The sequence below is a fragment of the Gossypium arboreum genome, chromosome 8 (genome assembly GCF_025698485.1).
Source record: "Gossypium arboreum isolate Shixiya-1 chromosome 8, ASM2569848v2, whole genome shotgun sequence".
Lineage (NCBI taxonomy): Eukaryota > Viridiplantae > Streptophyta > Magnoliopsida > Malvales > Malvaceae > Gossypium > Gossypium arboreum.
Window position 1 is genome coordinate 1730635 of NC_069077.1, and position 25377 is coordinate 1756011.

The following is a 25377-nucleotide window of genomic DNA, read 5'->3' on the forward strand; positions in this document are numbered from 1 at the left end:
ATAGCAATTTAGTGTCTCTATTGGTGATAGAAAATGATCCTCTAAAAAGTAGTTCAAATTACAACTATTCCACCAACCGATTTTACCTGAAAAAACGGCCAATGACCAAAACCCCATCAATCTTTCCATCTCAATTTCTTTCGTGTTACCTTTAATCTATCAAATAATTAAATTTTGTTTTATCTAACCCACCAATGGCAAGCCTACAAATTTCAATAATAATACAACATTTATAGAAACTTTTTCTTGGATCCTTTCGGTAAAGTGCTTGCACTTTAATCAACTTCATAAACATTAATTATGATTAATATGTGTTTATATCTATGGTAAGAATAAAATATTTTAAAAGAATAATCGAGATTTTAACATTTTGCAATATCAATTTATAATTTTATCATTTATTTTTAGAGTCTGAAACATCAATTTTTTATTTTAAGGAGGACCAAGGTCTTTGCCTATCTATCCCTTCACTAATGTTAATAAAAAAATTCATTGACTTAGAATAAAATGAATTCAAAATATACTATTAGTCGGTTGTTTACTTTAGAAATGCCTCAAAGGACCAATTGCTTTATTGTATTGTGATAATCAAGCAACTATCTATTACCAATAGTGAAGTTAGATATTTTGTTTTGTGGGACTAATATAAGAACATAAATTCTGAAAAGAGTTATATTAGAAAATAATTAGACTAAATCAATTAACGAAATGTATATCTCAATCATCTCAATTAACTTTTTAGTGTCGCAATTGGTGATGGGATATCATCCTCTAGAATAGTTCAATTTACAACTATTCCACCAACTGATTTTACCTGGAAAAATGGCTAACGACCAATAAAAACCAACCAATCTTTCCATCTTAATCTCTTTTGTGTTGCCTTTAACTTTAATCTATCAAATAATTAAATTTGTTTTATTTAACCAACTGACCTGCCACAATTTGTTGTGGCAAATTAAGCTTTTCTCAACGCTTAATAAATTTGTATTCAAGTAATTTAATATCTTTTTAGTTAGTTTATCTTTAAATTCAATAAAAATAAGTATTTTTGTGTGCCTTATAACCTGTTAAACCAATATGGGCCTAAAGAACGATTAATGTGTTGGTTGAGTGTTCAAACGACGTTTTGGGCTAAGGAGTTAGTAGACTGCCCTAGATGTCAAAAAATTTAAGGAGGATGTCGCGACAACCAACTTCGAACCTCAAAGGGAGCATTTTGCAATCGATATCGTGACAACAACCCTATAATATCGCGAGATTCAACTTCAAATTAACTTAGAGGGGGAATATCTAGCTTTCAACGTCGTGACAACAACTGACTTCAAACCAAAAAGGGAGGAATATTCAATGTTTCATGTTGCAACACGAACTATAGGATGTTGCGACACCGATTCAACGAGGCCTAATCAATAGCTAAGGGTGTTTTTCGTTCACGCACTACAAATTAACATGCTTAGTAGAATTTAATGGACCTAATTTGGTCATTTAACAGGGGAACTATAAATATTAGTGCTCGAGACTTAATTGGCGGCGTCTTTCAATTATTACTTTCCTTGTTCTTAAATTTACAGTATATTATTTAGATTTTTCTTTTCAACATTTATTTGTTTCAATTCAAGTTTCAGTTTTCTTTTATTCATCAATTTATTTGTTTACTTCATTTTCACTACAATCGTCTTACAATCAACATCTTTTTCACGGGTTTTCCGGATCACGCTTCAACAAATTATCAATGGATCTAGATTTTCCTTTTCCCTTTTCTTTTTTTTTTTTTTTTTTACTTTCAATTGAATGTTTAAAATTCGATTCGAGAGATTTGCATCTAGAATGGCCATGAACTAAAAACCCTAGGAAGATTGACGAGTGGAAGTAGGAGTGATTAGCTAAGGGATTAGGGTTTACTCCAGATAAATTGGTATAGGTTAAGTGAAATTAAACCCTATGACTGACAACCCTAAGAAGTAACTTAGATAGATGAAGTCGAAAAATAGTCTACTAAGCATCACTTAATCTATCATGATTTAAGCTATCAGGTCAAAAGATAAGTAAGTTAAGTAGATCAATTAATTTAATTATAGATCGAAAGGTATTAATTTTAACTGTTAGCTAATTTATTAAAACCTAAATCTAAAGTTAATCACGAACTTGGAAGCGAGTTAATCTTCTGTCTATATAACTTGATTGAAATTAGATTGTTTAGTCTTAATTTTTATTTTTATGTTCTTTTAATTTATATCATCTCATTATTAATTGTCTATCGTAATATAATTAGTATGTGATTATTATTTAGACTTATTAGTGTGTAAGTTGCAATTTAGTTTAGACAAATTTCTCTTGGGTACGCTTTTTAAAATACTTTCTTGTGTTTCGTTATAAACATTTTAAACTATATTACAATTTGACATGCATGCTTATAGATACCATATTTTAATTCTCACATCAATTTACAAATTTACAAAGCCTGATGCACGTACATCGAGGCACAGTCACTGACCAATGGCAAGGCTACAAATTTCAATAATAATACATTAATAAAAAAAAATTCTGGCAAGGCTACAAATTTCAATAATAATACATTAATAAAAAAAAAATTCTTAGTCCTTTTTTCCAAAATGCTTATGCAGTTTAATAAAGTTGTTAAACATTAATTTTTCTAATCACATCTTACAAATGGGAGAAATTTTGAATAAGGTTTTGAGTGTCAACAAGAGATTTAATCATTACTTCCGTATATTATTGACAGTAAACATTAAATATGAATAATTTTTCTTTAAATTTAAGAAAATGATTTTAAACCCTAAAAAATTGTAAAAGTAAGGACATTATCTTTAAAATAGAGATTTGAATAAATTTTTATACTCATAATAAAAAGAAAAAGTCATTAAGATATTACATACAAAATCTTCGCTCAACAATAAATAAGATTTCGCTTATATAAATTATGTGTGAACGAGTCCATTTGTGTTATCCTCTTGGGTCAAGTGAATCATATTTGTGTGGTGAAAGAAACCAAAAAAGAAAAAGAAAAAGAAAGTCCACAGTGCTTATTTGGCCAATGCATGAGGTGGAGCATCTAAAATGTACAAGTGAAGATCAATCACCATGCAAAGTGTCAAAAATTGTGGATGAGGAGCTATCACAAGACACCAAACTCCACTTGGATTACACTAACTTTTCCACTTTGAAGATACCCATTTGTTTTCTAAATCCTACATGTATTGTTTACTCTCTATGTTTTTTTTTTACTGGCTGTTAAAAGTGGTTGAAATAGTAATTTTTTTTTATAAAAAAAGTATCAATTTCGAAATTTTAATTAAGTTATCATCATATAATGTGGGGTATATAATAACAGGAAATAAATAAATTTTGATAGAAATTACTAGCGAAAATAATAATTAAATTAAAAATTTTAAATTAAAAAAAAGTAAAAAGATTGAATTTAATTAAATTTTAAATTCTATATAAATACAATCACTAAGAACATATTATTACCTTTCATTCAAAGTGTCTTAAAAGCAATATGGCATGAATCATGTTTCTAGCTATAAAAAAAGAACTGTCGGTCAAATATTGCACATGTAAAGTTAAAAAGAAATCTCTAAACGAAAACAAAAATTAATCATCAAAAGGAATAAGAAAAAAAGATAAAAGAAAATTGTGTTTTCTTATTGATTTATGTTAATTCTTGATGGTCGAAGATTTTGATGGCTTCTTTTCATTTTCCATACTCTCCTTTTTTCGTTTTACATGTTTTGTTGGATCTACAATAAATAAATAAAAACTCTTGAAAATGAGTATGAATTAACACTAACAAATAATAATATAAAAAGTAAACGAGATATAACTTAAACATAAATAATTAAAAGAACCATACAATATTCTAAAAGTTAGATTTAAAATCTTAAAATATAATAAAACATTCTCGTATTATTATTATTATTATTATTATTATTTTGTTTTACATATAATCATATTTAAAATATTTTATATTTATATAAATTTGGACATATTTGATATTTTGTTGTCTTCTTATTGTTTTTACCCACACCCTATGATCATCTTGTATTGTTGCATGTGGGGTATATATTAACTGGTAGCCAATGGCTTGATCAAAAGAAAAGGCAAAAGTAGCCAATGGGCTTTTAAAAGTAGGCCCAATTGTCTTGCCAAATTTGTTGGGGGGCCCACATCAAGAAGGAAACAAAGGCAAGTCATGCCCTTAATGGATATATAAAATTAATTTACCACTAAATAAAAAATTGAATAAATGTTTAATTATAAAAAGTAAAAAAAGATGGTTCATCATTGAGCCAACTTTAGATGAAAATAATTGTTTTAGTTCATCAAAATTTTACTAGTTTACAATTAACTCACACACTTTGGCGAAATTAGAAAGTTTTTTAGGGTTAGATTGCAGCTGTTTATTTTATGATAGTTAAAATACAATTTCACTATTTTAATAGTTTGTATCTTTATAATTTTTTAAAAAATAAATTAAAACTTTATCATTTTAGAGTCAAAATACAATTAGTCTAAAAGTTTATTTTTTTTAATAATCTCATTATAAGTTTTGATCATATTTGTACTTTTTTCGATATAATGACTAGAACTATCCATAGCCCTTTCCAACATATAAATAAGAGAATAATGCGCTTCAACGCACTTGAATCCACATCCTCTTGTATTGATAACAATATTTATATTAATCGAATTAATACTCAATCGTCGAGTTAAAATTTTAATTAAATCAAAGGTTAATTACCCCGAAATTAAAGATTAGATCAAATCAAATATTTTCTTTTTTCTTTTTTTCTTTCGCATGCAACTATGCCCTCATTATAATGTTGATGCCAATCCAATAAAAAGAAAGAATTGGGCAACATGGCAAAATCTAGATCGAACACTTGTACCTTTATCCCGACAAAACCCAATGTACATCCTTTTTTATCTTGTTGCTGTGTGCGTAGGGACATTGAAACAAATTCAATTACTTGTTTGGAAACTTTTTTTCCCAAATACGATAAAGAATTATATACTTATTTTTTTCTCGTGATCGAAAAATTTTACATTTTATATTTTGGGAAAAATATTAAATACTTTTGAAAAGTTATTATCCTTGATAATTTTTAGTATTTATAATTTTGTTAATTGATAATTTTTTCGTATTTATAACTTTGTAAGTCAACATATTTAATTAAGTCGATTATATTATTAGTTGAGATACATAAAATTTAACCTATCGAGATCATTTACTTAATGTACACCTGTTATTTACATGTTATATATATATATATATATATATATATTTATTTATTTTAGAGAGAAAATCGATTTAATTGATCGGGATCAATATTTTTTAAAATTTAATTGACCGATTTAATTAATATTCTTTTAAATCAACTTTAATATGAAAAAGTTAATCCTATCAATTTTAGTCAAAAACACCTATCAAATCAAATCAATTCTAATACGGTCAATTTAATCAATTTTTCAATTAACCGACTTTGAGTTATTAGGTTGTGTTTATAAGACTATATATTTATTATATATTGTAAAATATAAATATATGCTAGTAATTTCATAATCTATTTTTAGCTAAATACCTATTATATATATATATATATATATATATATGTGTGTGCGCGCGCGCGCGCATATAATATTTCAGCTAATTTCTTCACTAATAATATTCAAATATGCACCTAAACTGGTCTATGGGCTGCATTGCGCATGGGAAATGAGTTGAGCTTTCAATAAATAAATTAATTAAAAGTATATTTTATCAATAAAAGTGTTTATGACCCAATTCAAAAAAAAAAATTTAGAGCGGAAATTAAATTATAGATTTTACGATGGTAAAAATATAATTTGATAATTTTAATAGTTTAATTCTTTATAATTTTAAAAGATTCAATCAAATTTTATTATTTTTCAGAGGGCCAAAATATAATTTTATCATTATTAATTTAAAATTTGATAAATTTTAATGAGTCTAAATAAAAAAAAATTCATTTTAGGTCAGAACTCCTGCCAGCCTCATGCTTCACCACTGCAAGTCTAAGTTGGATATAGTGTATTATCAAATATCATATATAATTTTCTAAGTTAAGTTTAACTTAAAATGTGAGTTTCAATTTTTTCTAAGTTTATTTAATTTTGTAAACAATTAATTCAAACCCATCCACTCATATTATTTTAATTTTAAAATAAAATTTAAAATTTAACATTTATTAAATTTTAAATATAAACAATTTTACATATTTTAAATATGTATAGCATATTTAATTTTATATATACTTTTTGTTGAGCCTGGGATGACCTTGAGCACCCATCATCACATGTAAACGTTATGTAAGAGATATTCTTTAAATTTATTTTGCTTTTAAGTCTTAATTTTTATGATTTAATTTAAGTATATTTTAGTTTTAATTCAATTGATTCTAGTTATAATTAATCAGATATGTATTATTTATATTTTAAAAAATTATAATAATATAAATTATATAATATATATTTAAAAATAAATATTATAAACTTGAAAATAAGTTAAATTAAACTAGATTTAGACTTTAAATATTAAAACTTGAACTCAACTTATATTTTAAATATTTTTTTGTCGAAACAACTTTTTAAATTTAATATTTTTATCAGGCACTCAAATAGTAGACAGACTTTTAAACTTAGCAACTAATCTAACTCTTGATCAGTTCTAAATAGTAGTGGGGATTGACTCATTGTACCCACAAATGCTTAGTTTCAATCATTGAGTTTTGTTTAGACTTGGACTTGGATGAGGAAAGATTTGATATTAAAAATAAAATTGATTTTTTTTTAAATGAATTAAATTGAAATTGTTTGAGAATGGAATTCATAGAATGTGCTTTGTATTTTCAATTGAATAGACGATGGTATCATGACGAGAAGTTTCTCGACGTTACAATAACGAATGACATCATGACGATACGAATGGGGACGTGGCGACGTGTTTCCTACATAAATTGAGTTTTTCTCCCAGTTAAACTTTGCTATCTTTTTCCAGTTAAACTTTGATTAATTAGTATGATTAGACCTCAAATTTTAACCTATTTAAAGAGGCATTGTATCCCTATTTTAAGAGGTCAATTAAAAGGTTACTCATATAGTGAAAAGCCGAAATCTCTTTTACTCGTGATTTTTTATCCTTTTAACTGAACGTTTTCCACGTAAAATTTGTATTATCTTGTTGTTTATACATGTCAATCTCCAACATCTTCTAATCTTTAATTTAATAAAAAAAGAGCCTTTACTATTTGGATTGTTAGAAAATTTATTTCTGACCATTCGGTATCTAATAAATGTATTAGGTTGAATTTTAATTGGATCTAAAATCAAAAATTTTAATTCAAAAAATTTAAATCCGAAACTTTACTTAAAAAGAATACTAAATATCTTATCATTTAAAGTAATATAAATAAATGATAAAAGTTGATAAGCTAGAAACTTGTAACGTAATCAATGACCAAAGCTGGTTATGAAAAAAACTTGCGAATGGTTTTCGAACTAATAATCTCCCATCAAATTTGAAGTATCTATTTTTCTATGCTTATATAAAATGTCTGATCAAACTCAATCACAAAACCAATAAAAATAAAGAGATTTTTTTTCAAATGCAAATTTAATGTAATTACAAGTTAAAGTTTAAGCATTTACAAATGGGGAATTTTAAAAATATTGATAGGTCAGGGTGTTCATATTAATAAAAATATATATTTTTATAGATTGGGTTTACTTGCAACAAGATAAGTTTTTTTTTACTTAATTAGAATTTAGATACTATTTATATTTAAATATTGTAATTATTTAACTTTATTTTCATCAAATTTATATTTAGATAATAGATACTACTTTGTATTAATTTATTAAATTAAATTAAAAAATGTTATTAAATTTATCATAAAATTATAAATTAAATACAATAATAAAATTTGTAAACAAAACTTTTGAAATTTTTGGGGCCAAACACAAATTTATCTCTTTTTTTTTTGAGCATTGATTATAAGATCAAAATAAAAATTTTAAAAACTCAAAAAGGCCTAAGTGAAATCTTATAAAATTTGGGGAAGGGGTTTGGATCTGCCTGCTCAGTAAAATTGGATTGAATTACAAAATAAAATCAAACTATTATAACATATAAGTAAACAAACGAAGAATTGAAAATGATCCGAACTAAAACCTAGGAATATCAACCTTTTCAAAATAAAATTAAATTAAAATTTTAAATAATATCAGTTACTGTTGGGGATCAATCCGGTTAAGCAACGAATAAGTAAAAATAGCGAAAGAAATTGAGAAATTGAACACACAAATTTAACGTGGAAAACCCCTCCAAAGAGGATAAAAAATCACGGGCAAATATAATTTTACTATAACAGCAAAAGAACGAAAAGTACAAAAGATGGAGATAAAAACTAAACCTCGGAAACAAAGAACCCTAAAAACGTAAATACAAAATTCTCTAAATGTTTTATGAGTTTTAATATCTAATGGGTGTATTTTATAAGATTGTAAAAGAGCCTATTTATAGGCTAAATTCATAGGTCAAATAATAATAAAATAATCTAAACTAATCTGATTGAAACAAATAAACAAAGTTTAACTAGAAGATTATTTCTCAAGATTGACTAAAATAGGAGTCATATACTTAACAAATCTCCACATTGACTCGTATTTCTACAACAACATCTTTGCCAAAGCCCGCCACAAGCTTATTTGGAACTATGCAAGGAATTAACTAAGTTGAATTTGTGCTTAGAAATTGGAAGACTTCTAGCCTTCGACTTGTACACTGTCAAATCAAAACTAACTCGGGTTTAATTTTCACGAACACAGTGTCCTAATTTTTCGAAACATGCATTAAAAAAAACATCTTTTTAATGAAACAGTCATACTTTTTTCCCTCCTATGACCAGATTGTCTTTACTCCAAACAAGTTGACTTCGACTCTGTAACGAACGAGGGACGTCTAATTTCACCGGTCACTGTAGAACCTTTCAAAATATAAACACTGTTGGTCATTTTACCTTTTAACAAAATGAGAGCTCCACAAGATACCTTAATACCGCTCGACTCGATGTTAATTCTACATCCTTTCAAGTCTAAAATACTCAATGAGATGAGATTTTTTCGTAAATTAGGTACATACTTGACATCTGAGAGTGTCTTAATCGTCCCATCATGTATCCTAATTTTAACAGTACCAATACCAATTACCTTACTGGATGAATCGTTTCCCATGAACATAACTCTACCTTTAATCGAACTGTATGTGGAGAACCATTCTAATTAAGACACATGTGAAAAGAATATCCCGAATCTAAAATCCACTCGGACGTAAGCTTCAAGTTATCACTTGTTGACACTAACAAGAAATCATCACCACTTTCATCGGCCAAATTAGCACAAGCTACATCTTCCTTATTACTCTCAGTAGCTCTTTTATTTCACAGTTTATAATAATCTGCTTTGATGTGATCTAACTTTTTACAATAGCGACACATTTTGTCTCGCTTTTTTGATGCTACCAAAACGGAAGCTTGCCTATCTTCCTTGTTATCTAAACAAAACTTATTGTTTAGTTTGTCTCTACTAAACAAATGACCTTTCACATCTTCAAGCGAGAGTTTGTCTCTGCCATAAATCAGGGTCTTCCTGAAAGACTTGTATGAAGGGGGTAAAGAGTACAATAATAGCATAACGTGATTTTCATCGTCAATCTGAACCTCAACGTTTTTTAAATCATTTAAAAGATTAATGAATTGACTGATGCGATTTCTAAAAAGCTCACTTTCATTTATACGAAACGTAAATAGACGTTGTTTTAACAATAAACGGTTAGCCAGAGACTTAGTCGCATAAAGAGTTTCTAATCTTTTCCACAAGGCGAATGAAGTCTTCGCCATCAATATCTCCTACAATACCGTATTCGCGAGGCACAACTGGATTGCAGACAAAGCTTTTTCATTAAGTTCTTCCCATTCTGTTTTATTTAGATTTCCAGGCTTTTTCTCGGTAACAATCTTTTTCAAGCTAAATTGAACTAGAATTGCCATCATCCTAACTTGCTACAAATTGAAATTTGTCTCACCATCAAACTTTTTAATTTCAAATCTGGTTGCTGCCATCTCTAAACGGGGTGATCTATAAAAATTGAACTAGTTCTGATACTATTTATTGAGAATTAACCCGATTAAGCAACAAATAAGTAAAAATAACGAAAGAAATTGAGAAATTGAATACATAAATTTAACGTGAAAAAACTTCCAAAGAGGATAAAAAAACCACGGGTAAAGATAATTTTACTATAATAGCAAAAGAACGAATAGTACAAAAGATAAGATAAAAACTAAATCTTGAAAACTCGAAAATAAATAACTCTTAAAACGTAAACACAAAATTCTCTAATGTGTTATGAGTTCTAATCGCTAATGAGTGTATTTTCTAAGAGTGTAAAAAAATCTATTTATAGGTTAAATTCATAAATCAAATAATAATAAAATAATTTAAACAAATTAAAATTTTATTAAAACAAATAGAAATTATTTCTTAAATTTAACTAAAATAACAATCATACTTAACTATTATCAAATGTCATTTCAACCTTTTTAAGTGCCTTAATAGATTTCTCAGCAACGTTGAAATTTTCAGTCACGACAGTCCTCGTAAATCGTAATACATGCTCATATTAATTCAGATAAACACTATTCTAAATTAATTAAAAATCAAAATTAAACTTTAAAAAGGGATCATTTCCTCTTCTCAGAGTATCTGGTTGCAGCAGCAGCTCTGCTATTGTCCTTGCTAAAAGAAAGTTGAACTCTTTTCATTTTCCAAATGGCCTATTATCAGAATATTTGAAAAAGAAAAAAAACCCAAAGACCAAAAAGCAATTTGCAGAAGCTGCTGATCAAGAGCACGAACAGTTAATGTAATCAAAACCCATTGTGAGTTTTGTCTGTTGATTCCCTTCTTACATTTATTTTTTTGGTTTCTAAATGGAAAAAAGGATTAAAAATAAGAACTATTGTCTGTTTGGTTGCTGAGAAATGGTGGGAAAGCAAAGAAAAAAATTCCAAGAATGACCCATTAGTTTGCTGTAGCCTGGTTTCTGTCAGTTTTTAATTGTTTATTTATATGCTACTGTCATTTTCTCATATATATATATATATTTTTCCTTTGTTTTATTTAAAATTTGACAGCATTGTTTTAGAAGATGAGTAACAGTTTTTTCGCCATTGTCTATTATGATGGAAAGATTTCTAAGAGTGATACAGATGTTGTATTTGAATCTGATGATCCTATAAGCTTAACCTTTATAAAGGACATTACTTTAGAGGAAATGAAGTGTAAAATCAACAGAAAAATAGGAGCTGGAAATACAAAGACAGTATCTAGTCTTACATATAGATTTCCAGTGTCTTTAATTCGACGAGCTTTCGTATATAGAGCAGTAGTTATTGATGATGATGATGATGTCACGACTATGATCGCCGCGCATGAGAAAAGTGGGAATGTTGCACTCGAGCTCTATGTGAAGCTCGAGGATGTTGAAAAAGGATGTAGGGACGTCAATGTTCCGGCATCTAATCCGGAAATTCAACCTATTAGACAATGTGAGGCCGAGATACCTTCAAGCTCCCAAGTAGCAACCGAAGCTGCTATTGATTTGAACATTGTACCATTCGGTGAATCCTATGTGTTCGAGGAGTATGAGAACGAGGATGAAGATGAAGAGGATAGAGATTCTGATGTAGAAATCATTCCGGCCCCTGGTCCCCATTTGTCATCAAGTATCGGATCTAGCCGTGATCTTCCTGCAATGCAAGCTCATGAATTTCCCGAGTATGCTCATATAATACCGAGCCTTATGACTTGTTCAGAGACTGGTGATCTTTGTATTGGGATGAGATTTCCGACGAAAGATGCTGTGCTTTCAGCTATCAAGCATTACAACATTAAACAATCTGTGGATTACAAAGTGATTGTGTCGACACCAACGAAATATGTGGGTAAGTGTATAATGTTTGGCCAAGGATGTAATTGGAGCATTAGAGCAGCGTTTATGAAGAGGAATCGAATATGGGAAGTTCGAAAATATAATGGTCCTCATACTTGCAGAGTAGAAAGGATATCGCAAGATCATAAAAAATTAGACTCGAATGTGATACGTGACTTCATAGTTCCATTAGTCAAAGAAAACTTGCCTATTTCAGTTTCGGATTTGATTGTTGATTTACGTGATACTGCGTCTCGTATAGAAAAGCTTGGAATGGAAAGCAAAAGGCAATTGCTGAATTGTATGGTGATTGGGATAAATCATATAATGATTTGCCTAACTTGTTGGCTGCAATGCAACAATATGTCCGGGTACCGTGGTGGAATTACAAACACTGCCTGCTTATGATGGAAATCGATTAGTGGAAGGTAAACGTGTTTTCCATCGTTTATTTTGGACATTCAGGTCTTGTATTGAAGGGTTTCGGTATTGTAAGCCTATTGTTCAAGTAGACGGTACGTTCTTGAATGGGAAATACAATGAAACATTGTTGTTGGCTATTTCACAAGATGGAAACCACAATATTCTACCGTTAGCATTTGCTATCGTTGAGGGCGAGACGAAAGAGGCTTGGGCTTTCTTTCTGACAAATTTAAGAAAGCATGTTAAACAAATGGGCATATGTTTGATATCGAATTGGAATGAATCAATCAAGTCCGTGATCAGGAGTAAAGGAATTCGTGGGGTTCCGCCGTATGCATACCCAGTATACTGCCTTCGGCATGTTGCAGTAAATTTCATGAAAGAATTTAACGATAATGAGTTACGTCAAGAAGTTGTCAGCATGGGTATGTAATAATTTTTATCAAATAACATGCTGATTTTTAATTGTATACCTCTGTGGTTAATATATATTTTTTTTTCTTTAGCAGGCAATGAGTTGACAAGTACTCGATTTCATCAAAGATTGGAAAATGTACGAAAAAAAAAACAGTCGGGCAGGCGAATGGTTGGACAATATCTCGAAAGAAAGGTGGACTTTGTCATATGATGGAGGGCGACGTTACGGTCATATGACGACCAACTTAGCTGAATTTATCAATCCAATGTTTAAGGGGACGCGTCATCTTCCAATTGCTGCTTTAGTCCATGAATCGTACAGTATGTTAGCTCAACTTTTTGTGGAGATGGGTAAGAAACAACTTACGATGATGGACTCGGGACAAATTTACTGCGAATTAGTGCCACAGGAATTACAAGAAAATTGTTCAAAAGCTAAATCTCATCGTGTTCATGATTTTTCGCATGCAAATGAATTTTGGGTTGAAGAGTCAGTTCAATCAAGCGAGGGATCGCCTTTAAAATCGTATACAGTGAATCTTACTCAAAGGTGGTGTGGTTGTAGGAAGTTTCAAGCATACCGATATCCGTGCTCGCATGTAATTGCTGTATGTTCTCATATTCATGCTGATTACAATGAATATGTTGACAATGTCTATAAACTTACAACCATATTCAAAGTTTATAAACATGAGATTGAAGCGCTCCCGAACGAAATGTATTGGACGAAGCATACTGGTCCTGAATTGTATCCGAATCCAAAATTGCGTAGAGATCCTATAGGTCGTCCACAATCAACTCGGATTCGCAAAGAGATGGATATTAGGGAGCCTGGCCAACCAAAGCATTGTGGATTATGCAGAAATAAAGGTCATAGTCGTCAAACATGTCCTTACACAGCAGGAACCTCGGGTGGGTCTACCAATTAATGAGACCTAGGGAACAGCTTCTTTATCGAGAGCAAAGACTCGGAATCGATTCCTTGAACTGTGATGTAAAGCAAGAGATTTCCGTGCTGTTTCGGTGATTAACAAGGTATCGTTTTCTCATACATATAATTTGACTATTTGCAAGATGGTTCGTTTCCCGTATAGCTGCAAATGTGTGTCTTTGCATGCACTTGAGTTTGACACTATATTGCAAGCTTCATGGAATCATAATTTTGTTTTTGCATGTTAGTTCGCCTTTGTGCTTTTTGCGTTGAATTCAATTAAGTCCATATTGTTGGTTAGAATTGGAAGTAAAAGGTAGAATCATCTTAAAGGTGGATGTTGTTCATTTGGATGCTTCGCTCAGATGTTAATTGTACTTAAAAGGGAAGCTTTGTGCCCTTTGATTTTGTACCACATTGTGGCTACTATTTTAATATTTTTTTTGCATACATAGAACTTTGATTATTTGCAAAATGGTTCATTTCCCAGATAGCTTGAAACATCTGGGATTTTTCTCACTTCGCATGCACTTGAGTTGACACAATATTACAAGCTTTGATGGAATCATCATGTTGCCGATTTTGCATGTTAGACCATTTGAGCCTTTGTGCTTTGCAATGAGTTCAATTTAGTCCATATTTGTTTAGTGAGGATGTTAAACTGAATCCCCAAAGCTTAAAGAGTGTTTCATCCATAGTGCAATACATTATCCAAATATGACCATTATCTAGTGTTTAATAGGTGTAAGTAACATCATTGATTGGGGGATTTGACCAGTGATCGGATATTATTGTTTAAAGAACTTTGAAACTATCCAAATTCAGTGGGATGTGATTGAGAAGCTTGTCGAAGCTTATCTTTTAAGGAGAAAAGCCGATGCAGCCCACCAATATCATTGTGCCACCACAGACAGGGAAAAACATAAAATTAAAGTTCCGATTTAATCCCTCTGTTCTAGGAGTAAATACCCAAAAGATCCCTATATTATAGGATTAGATGCAGTTCAATCACTTTTAAAATAGAGGTATATCTGATCACTCACCTTCATATTAGAACACAACTACATCAGTTAATAAGAATTTGGTATTGATGGTGAAGATTGAGATTTTGATAGCTTAGGAACACATATTCAAGTCTTATTATATGTAATTATCATGCACACTTAGCATGTGTAAATTTTATTTTATTATATTTCAATTTCTCATTTGTTTGTAATTTTATTAGTTTAATTTTCTTTTTAATTACTCAAATATATATTTGTGGTTGTATTTGTACTTATATACTGTAAATATATATTATATAATAATATTTAAAAGAAAAATTGAAACTATTCAGATGGAAGCTTATTTATTTAATTAGCAAGATGTGATGCTTAGGGGTGTTTATAGCTCGGTTAAAACCGAATAAATAGACCAAATTTATTTAATTCGGTTAATGGGTCAATGGCCGTATTTAATTCGGTCGGAAGTCGGTTAATGATTTTTTGAAATTTCAATTACAATTAATTCGATTCGAAATCGGGTAATTAACTAAATTAACCAATTAACTTAAATAAATAATATATATTATATATAATTGTTAATTTTTTGTTTGATCGTTAATTTTTAAAATTTATGTAGTGTTTCTAATGTCTTATTTGTTGTTTTCACCTCTTTTTAAAGTTTTTGAATTATTAAATAAAAGGAAAATGAACATTAACAATGCGTTTTTTATATGTTTTATTCTTATTTTAGTCAAAAGCCAAAAAAATATAAATTTCGATTAATTGAAATATTTCGATTCGATTAATGTATTTAAAAAAATTGATTCGATTAATAATGAAAATTTTTACATTTTGAATAATATGATTAGTAATAATTCGATTTAAGTATTAATCTAACAACGTGTTGCACATAATTGGAAGGGATGGGGCAAGTGAACTTTTATCCTTTTTCGTGGGGTATTCCACTCTATTACGATTGCTACGAAGAAAAAGAAATAATGAAAAGATAAGATATTATTTGATTTATTTATTCTTTTGTGAATTCGATTCAAATTTATTTTATTTTATCTTAATTTCATATTTGGTTATTGTCTAAGTTGTTTCTATATGTTTAAATGTAAGTACAATGGATTCATATAAATGCAATATATAGCATATTAATTGAACAAAAGTAAAGAAAAATTAAATAAAATTTACCATTGAAGAATCATACATTATAATGATGAATGATGAGATTTATATATTTGTTTTAATTAATAATACGAAGGCTTCATCAATTTTAATTAATTTTAAATTTATTATTATATGTTATTATTTTAATGATAATTGATAGTGTAGATTTATTTTGTTTTTGTTTATAATAAATTTAATAGTGACGGATTAATTCGAGATGACTGAGATAAATGAATTACTGGTTATAATAAGAACACATACATATGTTCTGTAATTGATACGAAATTATGAGCTATTATAAATGATCTGGATATAGCATAGAGAAGAGGGATTAAGCAATGCTGGCGGAGAGTGAAAGTTTGACTACGATTAATACATTTAATAAGCAAACGGAGAGAGTCAGGTCGAATTTGGTGCAAATTATCCAACAACAAATAGCAATAGACTGAAATATCAAGGTATTGTATATACCATATTCAGCTAATATGATTGCGGACAATATAACAACTCTAGGCGGACATGACCTATTTGAATTGTATATTTACAATGGTCCACCTAAATAAATTGCTATAAGATTATTACAAGAAAGTATTGGTAAACTTTGGAAGAGTTTTGCTATGACTAATTGTAGCAGCTTTCTTCTTATAAAAAATCTTAATTTTTTAATTATTAATTTAGATATCTAAATAATTTAATTAATTTAATCCACTGATTTTAATCAGAAAAAAATAGATAATTTAATTAATTCATATGGTTGCTCACATGCTTTTTGTCTACGTGGTGATAAAAGGGCAAATGATTCCTGTAATGTCAATCAATTGCTTTCTCTTTTTCTTCGCTATCAACCGACTCTAATAGTAATGCCACTGTTCATACGAAAGAATTATAAATTGGTGCGGTGGATTAAAACTATTAAGCAATTATGGTTAAGAATATTCACTGAAAATGATAACATCTAGTTTGGGGTAAAAGTATCAAAAAAAACCCCTACTATATCCTGGATTGCATTTTAGCACCTCTACTAAAAAAATAGATAAATTAGTCCTTGCACATTAGATGAGTGAGCAAACCAATCCACTTGTTAAAATCGAACCCTTAAATGTTTGTTTTAGTATTTTATATATAAGGTATAATAATAAATTTAGTCCTCAATCTTTACACTATTATTCAATTTGACTCCTACTCTTTTATTGGAGGTAAATTAAAAAATTTTGAAACTAATAAGGTTAAAGTGTCAAAAAGCCTTAGTAACAATTTTTAAAAAAATCAATTAAACCCTTTTAAAATTTTAAAATTTATTAAAGAAATCATAAACAAAATTTATAATGTAAACACTATAAATTTATAAAAGTTACTTTTGGTATGATTTCCTCGTAATTTGTATTTTAAAATTAATATATTTCCAAATATATATACAAAATAAAAATATATTACCATTTATTTAGATTTTTACCATAAATGATAAATATATCTTATCATATATATTATAATATATTACCTTATATAATATTTTACCATATATTTGTTACGATATATATGTTACAATTTCTATTTTTCCATATATATTGCCTTGTTATGGTATGATCACTGATAAGAACATTTACTGAACAGTGATAAAAGGTTAAGGGTGAAAATATATTTTAGGTGTATGTATTTCCTATAAATTTGGAATTTAGTCTTTATGTATTTACTTTTAGGAATTTAGTCTTTCTATTTTTAGATATCAAAATTTAGGTTCAATTGTTAATAGAAATTTTTTGTTAAATTTGTTGGTCGACATTTTGATAAAAAAAACTTACTTGGTAGCCATGTAACTTAAAAATGGCATCATAATGAACTTAAATTTAACAAAATAATTTTAACAGTGTTAATAGTTAGACCTAAATTTTTAAATATGAAAATTAGACTAAATTCTTGGAAATAAAAGTACAGGGACTAAATTTCAAATTTGTAAAAAGTACATGGAGCTATGCATATTTTAACCAAAGCTAATTTGCTTTTACTTTGTTGCCCTCGTTTCCCTTGTAAGCATAATGAGTGTGGTTTGAGTCTTAGCTCGGTTGGTATTGATATTTTTGCCAGTGTAAGAGGATGTAGGTTTAAGCGCACTGAAACGTATTTATCCTCCTATCTAAGGGTTGAGAGAGATTATAGGTAATTCTACGTATTATATAATAGGAATAATAATGAGTAAAATATTTGTAATATTTTTTGATCCAAAAAATAAAACCCATTGGAAATTCGAATTCAATAAGGTGCTGCTTGACAAACCTGAAAAATTAAATGTTAGAAAAATTAAGTATTAAAAATTTAAGTACTAAATTTAAATTATAAAATTTGCTTGATTTATTACTTAAAATTAATTATGTAATATAATTAGATTGTTTGATAAATATATATTTAAAAAAATTATATTCTAACTTTTATTTTAAATGTAAAGGAATAGTCTTTACCCTTAATGTTTCTAAAAATAAATAAAATTTTAAATATAAAGTTTTTATAATATAATATAATATTAAATAAATAAAATTGAATTAATTGAAAATATTTTCTATTAAGTGATAACTATTAATTAGCTCTTATCTACCTATCAATTTTTTACACTTTTATAAAAAATTTATCTGATTACTTTTATTTTAAATTATCAAATATGTATAAAAATAAATTATTGAAAATATTTAATATTTAATTGATTTTATTTTTCCAACCATTTATCAAATAAAGTTTAGGTTAAAATTTTTAAATAATTTAGAATTATTTGGTAGACTAGAAAAGTTAGGACAGCTAATGGACTCAATAGCAACAAACACAAACCATCAAGAAAATTCATAACTTTTTAAATAGCTAGAAAACTTCACTACTAATGACAAACACAAACCCTTTTATATTATCATCATGTACATGGGTAATAAATTCATAAATGAATTAAAAAGTTTATATATGTCATTAAAGCATGTTTAAAATAATAAAAACAATTGAATCCAGTTTGTTGTCTTGTTGATTAGAATGTTCACTGTCTTAAGTGTTTCTGGGGTTCGAGTTGCGTTAGTCATGTTGCTGTTAAAGTTCTGCCCTTCTCTTATAATTTATCAAAAAATAAAAATAAAAACAATTACTTCTTGCTATCCTTTAATTCTTATGTTAGAAGGGTAGTTATAAATTCTAAAAGACTTTTTTTCTTTGAGTGAACTCCAACAATGCAATTAATGCGATTTGAACTCAGATCATATCTAGAACGGTGAATACCTAACCTTTAAACCAACATATAAAATTCAAATTCTGAAAAATTAATCTTCCTAAGTTGCAAATCAGACATGAAAAATACTTTGATTATGCCAAAAAAAATTTTACAGACGCTAAATACACTTTTTATTGTAGCACATAAACGGGGAAATTAGTAAATATTCTTATTTATGACACAGATTCTCAAATACTTTTAATTCTCCCGGCATGGATTTGTAATTTCCCCCTATTCTTATCAAGTATGACCACAACATTTCAGACTTTTCCCCAACCCCCAACCACTCGTCAAAGAAGATTTCATTTTCAATAACACCCCCCAAGAAATTCACTTCCAAATATTTTTTCTTCTTCTTTCAATTCACAAATTTTTCTATAAAAACATAACCTGTCCTTGTACTTGACTTACATAAACACCACAGTTTTGTACTTTTTGCAGAAACATGGAAGATCCCCTTGTCATAATTAAACCTTTCCTTTCATTGCTTGCAGTTGGGGTATTGATACTATGTGGATGGAAGATTCTAAACTGGGCATGGCTGACTCCGAAGAAGCTTGAAAAATGTTTGAGACAACAGGGTTTCAATGGAAATTCTTACAGGCTTTTGTTTGGGGAAATCAAAGAGATGTTCACCATGACAAGACAAGCAAGATCCAGACCTATGTCCCTTACTGATGATATTGCCCCATATGTTATTCCTTATTATCATCAAACTGTTACGAACTATGGTTTGTATTTTGATCTATTCAACTCTTACGATTTTTGGGCGTTTATTTTTTTATTACATCTAATGTGTGTAATTTATGGGGAAGTGCAGGCAAGAATTCAATTAGGTGGTTTGGTCCTAGTCCAAGGGTGACAATCATGGACCCTGAGTTGATAAGAGAGATATTTAACAAATTCAATGAGTTTCAAAAGCCTAGGATTAACCCACTTATTACCTTGCTTTTTAGTGGGATTTTAACCCTAGAGGGAGAACGGTGGGCTAAGCATAGGAAGATTATTACCCCTTCATTTCATCTGGATAAATTGAAGGTATTTGCTTTGTTTATTTTTATGTCGGAGCTCTTTATGTGATAGATACACATGTTTATAATTTGATGTGTTAGTTTTGAGTTGATATTTGCTAATCAAGCTAATGATCAAGTTGACCGGAAGAGTTGATTGATACGATAATATTTATAATTTCATTTAGCTGTTAGATTGAAGTTGATATGTAATGTTCAAGCTAATGATTAAGTTGGTTGAAAGTAGGATGAAGTCAGAATTATTTTGGAGGGGTTAAATTTAAATTATAAATTTTTGAGTGAGCTAAACATATAATTTTGTCATTGTATTAATGTAAAATTTTACACTTTTCAAGAGATTAAACTATAACTTTTTTGTTTTCGAAAAGGGCATAATTAAATTTTAAATTTAAGAAGGGCTGAAAAATAATTTTAGTATTAAATTAACTTAAAATTTTGTAAATACTCAAGGGATTAAATGAGTACTTTTTTATTTTTGGGGCCATAGTCCCTGCTTGTCCCCTCTAGTTTCATCCCTTATTGTAAGAGCTTATTGATGTGATAATGTTTATAATTTGATTTACGTGTTAGATTTGAATTGATATCTACCTAATGATTAAGTTGATTGAAGGTTTATTATTTTGTTTGAGTGTCGTGCCTGGTGATAGTGTTTATGAGCATTACACCAGAAAATGTTGTGAAATTAGGTTATGAAATAGTTTCAACTACATGTGTTATTAGCTTGGTAATATTTATTGCAGAACATGTTGCCGGCATTCTACGAATGTTGCACCGAGATGATCGAGAAATGGGAGGAGGCAGTCTCTGTAAACGGGTCGAGCGAGGTCGATGTGTGGCCTTGTTTGGTAAACTTGACACGAGACGTGATTTCTCGAGCGGCTTTTGGGAGTAGCTACGAAGAAGGAAGACGGATTTTCCTGTTATTGGATGAGCAAACTAATCTTCTCACCGAAACGGTTCAGTCGCTTTATGTTCCGGGATGGAGGTAAAATTAGTCACTTTTTCGAGTTCAAGGGATAAGTTATGCAAAGATTTAATCAAGTCATTAGTATTTAGGTTGCTTTCTATCGATAATTGCCATTGAATTTGTCCGAGTTTAACTCAATTAGTTCATATAATCACCTTAGAGACGCTAAAAGTTATATTCGATAATTGTGTGGCCGAAGGTTTTTACCGACTAAGACGAACAAGAAGCTGAAGTTGATGGACAAAGAAATAAAAGATTCACTTAGGGAATTGGTAAAGAACCGAGAGAAAGCAGTTAAAGCCGGTGAAGTGAAAAATGATGACTTATTAGGCATACTTGTTGAATCCAACTTTAAAGAGATCGAAGAACATGGGGATCGGAAGAACATGGGAATGAGTATCCAAGATGTGGTTGACGAGTGCAAGCTATTCTACATTGCTGGCCAAGAGACCACATCAGTTTTGCTGGTTTGGACGATGGTGTTGCTTGCAAGGAACCCGGATTGGCAGACAAAGGCAAGAGAAGAAGTTTTCCAAGTTTTCAGTGACGGTAAACCAGATCCTGATGGTCTTAGTCATCTCAAAGTCGTAAGTCCGATTCTTGAAAGTATTATTATATGAATCCTTGGCTATGCTAAGCTACTTTGTCACATTTTTCTAATGAATCCAATGCAACAGATGACAATGATCTTGAACGAAGTTCTTCGGTTGTATCCGCCGGTTGTTATGCTAGGACGGTCCATGGCAAAGGATATGAAGCTTGGGAAACTATTGTTACCTGCCGGAGCGGTAATTTCGATTCCAGTCCTCCTCATTCACCACGATCAAGAAATTTGGGGTGACGACGCGCATGAATTTAGACCCGAGAGGTTTGCGGAAGGTGTTTCGAAAGCGACAAAGAGTAATCAACTTGCGTTTTTCCCTTTCGGAGGGGGTCCAAGGATCTGCATTGGGCAGAACTTTGCTCTGATGGAAGCAAAAATGGTGCTTGCGATGATTCTAAAACGATTTCGGTTCGAGCTTTCACCTTCATATGCTCACTCTCCCATCACCGTAATTACTCTTCGTCCTCAACATGGTGCTCATTTGATTCTACATAAACTCTAAGGTACTCAAAATTATAGCTTTTTTTTCAAAGATGGAAATTTCATTAAGTGGAGCTTTGATTTTACACTCTAATGAATTTTCCAAGTATGTAATTTGCTACTATTTTAATTGTAATTGTGTGTGGGATTTTATTTCTTGTGAAGTCTTGAGTTTTTTAATATTTATATGTTTGAAATTGGGACAAATAAATTAATAAATTAAAAAACTCTTATAAATTCTTATAAACTAAAATGAGAAAAATAATACGGGAGGGAAAGGAGATGGATGTATAGATGAGGAGAGGAGGAAGAAGCGAATAAAAAGAGGAGAGCTCGATGTTTGGTATGAAATGTAATGTACTTGTGTGACATTCTCCCACCTAATTTTGTGACGAGCACAAGCTCCTTCATCGCGATCAGTCCATCCTTAATTGCCCATCTGTTGGGGTGTTCGGCATAAATTGGGTAATTATCTTTCATCTAATCTTGTAATGTTTTCGTCATGATCTCCTTTGTTAAGGTTGATTTATTGGGTAATAAAGACTCGTTCTAATACCACTTAACATGGAACCATTACTTTCTTTTCAAAAAATATATCTGATAAGATGTATAGCGCATCTACTTATATACATTAAAATTCTCTTGTTTTTATCTTACTTATTTCTTCTTAAAGCATTTGATGTGACATAATTGGTACAATTTAAAAGTTGGTGCCATTTTCTTGGTTTTGGTTTGAGAGAGGACACATAAATTATCTTGGGAATTAATATTTAAACTAAAAATTTAAATAATAAAGAAACAATAGGTTTTGAGTAGCAAGAAGTTTAATGTTTTTTATCTAAGATTTTGAGTTCGAGCTTTATGAGTGAAAAAAAAGCGTTTGGATTTGAGAGAGTTTATTCATTTTTAGATAAATTCAATATGATTCGACTCTAAATTTAATCGATATGATGTTTAAATATTGAAGAGTAAAAAAATGATAAAACCCTTTATTGAATAGAAATTAAAAAGTATATTAAACCTTACCATGTATAAAATCATTGGCTAAGTTGATTCATGAACCATATAAAATCAACTCAGTAGTTTTTAATAAATAAATCAACTCGTTTAAAAATAAAATAAAAATAAAACAAAAGCATAAGAAATAAACACTATAATAACAATAAACTTACATAAGTATTATAATTTAAAAAAAAGTAAAATAGGCTTTCATAATTTTCTCGTAATATTTTTTAATCTTCATACATATTTATATATTAATAATTCTTCGTTAAGTAACAAATTATTTATGTTACTTTTATTTTTTTTTTTTGGTACTATAATATAGCAAAATTTGAGTATATTCAAAAAGAAGAGAATAAATGTTATAGACCCAAAACAGATATATGAAAATGGAAGGCCCACATCAATGGATCTCGGCCCAACAGTACTGAATATAAAATGGCCCACATCATGAGATAGAATTAATATGAGAAATATCAGAGCCAGGTTTCGATCCTGGGACCTGTGGGTTATGGGCCCACCACGCTTCCGCTGCGCCACTCTGATTTTTTAAAATCTCCTCGAGGCAAAATTTTATTAAACTATATAATTTGAGGCAACATAGAAACCATTGTGTGCAATTTCTGTCCTTTAGCATTCATGTAGACCTACAAAATAATTAAAAATATAAGAAAAATACAAAATTATCGTATCGATTATTGATAAATAAAAAGAAAATTGTAAAGAAAAATAAAAGAACTTCATGAGAAAAAGTACAAGAGTAATTTTTTTAAAAGAATTACAATTCTGGTATTATTTTAATTACTAATTAAGGAGGGATGTTAAGAGGTAAAACTATTATGGAAACTTATATATTAAGAGTTAGATTGTATTTTGACCTATTTATAAAAAAATAATAAATTAATTTATTCATTAAAAATTAGTCATTATATATTAACATGAGGTGCATATAGCAGACATGTAATTGTCAAGTTATTCCATCAACAACCTTCTATTAAAATTTTCATCCATTTCTAATGTTAAAAATTAGTCTTCCTTGTAGCTTGAGGTGCACGTAGTGTAATTGTTCAGTTATCCCATCACCATGCTAGGTTTTAATAGTAAAATTGATGAAATTTTTAACAAAAAGAAAAAAGAAAAAAAAGAAGAAGATCAATTTACTCTTTAACCTAATGTAGAAAAACTAATTTTTCATTTTTAAATAAATGAAACAAAACGTAATCTAACATCTAATACAAATGTCTTTATAGTACCTTTACCGATATAAGACTTTAACGCTACTATTCTCAACTTATTATTATTATTATTAGCATATGGATTTGACATATCATTAAATCTACTAATATTTTAATAATATTCAATCTGGTGTTATAGTTAATTCTTTCTATAACAGTTCAATTTATTTTTTAATATTTTACAGGTTATAGAGAGTCAAGTATTACACCTATAATAACATGTATATGTTATTACAAACAACCTTATTTTTCTTAAAAACGCCATTTTTAGACATCAAACAACCTTCATTCTTCTTTCACGTCATGGAATTCATTGCATCAAAGGTATAATAATCTAGCCATCAAATTACAAGTTTCTTTTTGCCCCTTAAATATCAAACAGAGACAAACAAACAATCCAAAGCAGGAAGCAGAAGAAGGGTTCGTACATAATTCTATCCGTTCTCATGCTTTCTCCATGCTTTTATATTTCACATAATGTTATATTTGATACTGGTAGGGTTCTGATTGTGATTTATGTAGGTAGGGTTTTGATTTTCAAGCTCACCCCATGCTTGTTACATACTATAGCAAATTAGGGGTATACCGGTGGAAATTAGTGGTGTTTACATGCAAAATGCCACTATGCTAAACATTTTGTGACGGTCGGAAACAAAACATCTCTAATATAATGACATTAGCGGCGTTGTGAAAAGAAACTCCGCCAAGGTGAAGACATCACCGCTATGGTAAAGGCATCAACAACGATTCTAACTCCGGAAAAAGTGATTGATTAAAGGGGGAAATATGCCACTGTTAACTTTAGGGTATACAGTTACTTTATTATTTTTAAGCTTATATTTCAATCAAGTTTGGAGTGATT

General features: G+C 29.3%; 2 protein-coding genes across 2 annotated transcripts; both read left to right on the forward strand.

Moving 5' to 3' along the window:
* Positions 1-11248: 11248 nt before the first annotated feature.
* On the forward strand, positions 11249-13800 carry LOC108475051 (uncharacterized). Its single transcript, XM_017777061.1, has 3 exons — positions 11249-12402; positions 12497-12879; positions 12998-13800. Exons 1-3 carry the CDS (start codon positions 11249-11251, stop codon positions 13798-13800), a joined length of 2340 nt encoding a protein of 779 aa, XP_017632550.1.
* Positions 13801-19401: 5601 nt separating this feature from the next.
* On the forward strand, positions 19402-22442 carry LOC108474754 (cytochrome P450 CYP72A219-like). Its single transcript, XM_017776765.2, has 5 exons — positions 19402-19927; positions 20017-20234; positions 20968-21212; positions 21394-21781; positions 21872-22442. The coding sequence occupies exons 1-5, from the start codon at positions 19642-19644 to the stop codon at positions 22298-22300; spliced, it is 1566 nt and encodes a 521-aa protein (XP_017632254.1). The 5' UTR covers positions 19402-19641; the 3' UTR covers positions 22301-22442.
* The last annotated feature ends 2935 nt before the right edge of the window (positions 22443-25377 follow it).

What these genes read in the sequence shown, in the direction of transcription:
- LOC108475051 (XM_017777061.1), top strand. Translation starts at nt 11,249, where the DNA reads ATGAGTAACAGTTTTTTCGCCATTGTCTATTATGATGGAAAGATTTCT. An exon ending in CAATGCAACAATATGTCCGG is followed by an intron (nt 12,403 to 12,496) that starts GTACCGTGGTGG and finishes TTGGACATTCAG; the next exon opens with GTCTTGTATTGAAGGGTTTC. An exon ending in TCAAGAAGTTGTCAGCATGG is followed by an intron (nt 12,880 to 12,997) that starts GTATGTAATAAT and finishes ATTTCATCAAAG; the next exon opens with ATTGGAAAATGTACGAAAAA.
- LOC108474754 (XM_017776765.2), top strand. Translation starts at nt 19,642, where the DNA reads ATGGAAGATCCCCTTGTCATAATTAAACCTTTCCTTTCATTGCTTGCA. An exon ending in TCAAACTGTTACGAACTATG is followed by an intron (nt 19,928 to 20,016) that starts GTTTGTATTTTG and finishes GGGGAAGTGCAG; the next exon opens with GCAAGAATTCAATTAGGTGG. An exon ending in CTTTATGTTCCGGGATGGAG is followed by an intron (nt 21,213 to 21,393) that starts GTAAAATTAGTC and finishes GTGTGGCCGAAG; the next exon opens with GTTTTTACCGACTAAGACGA.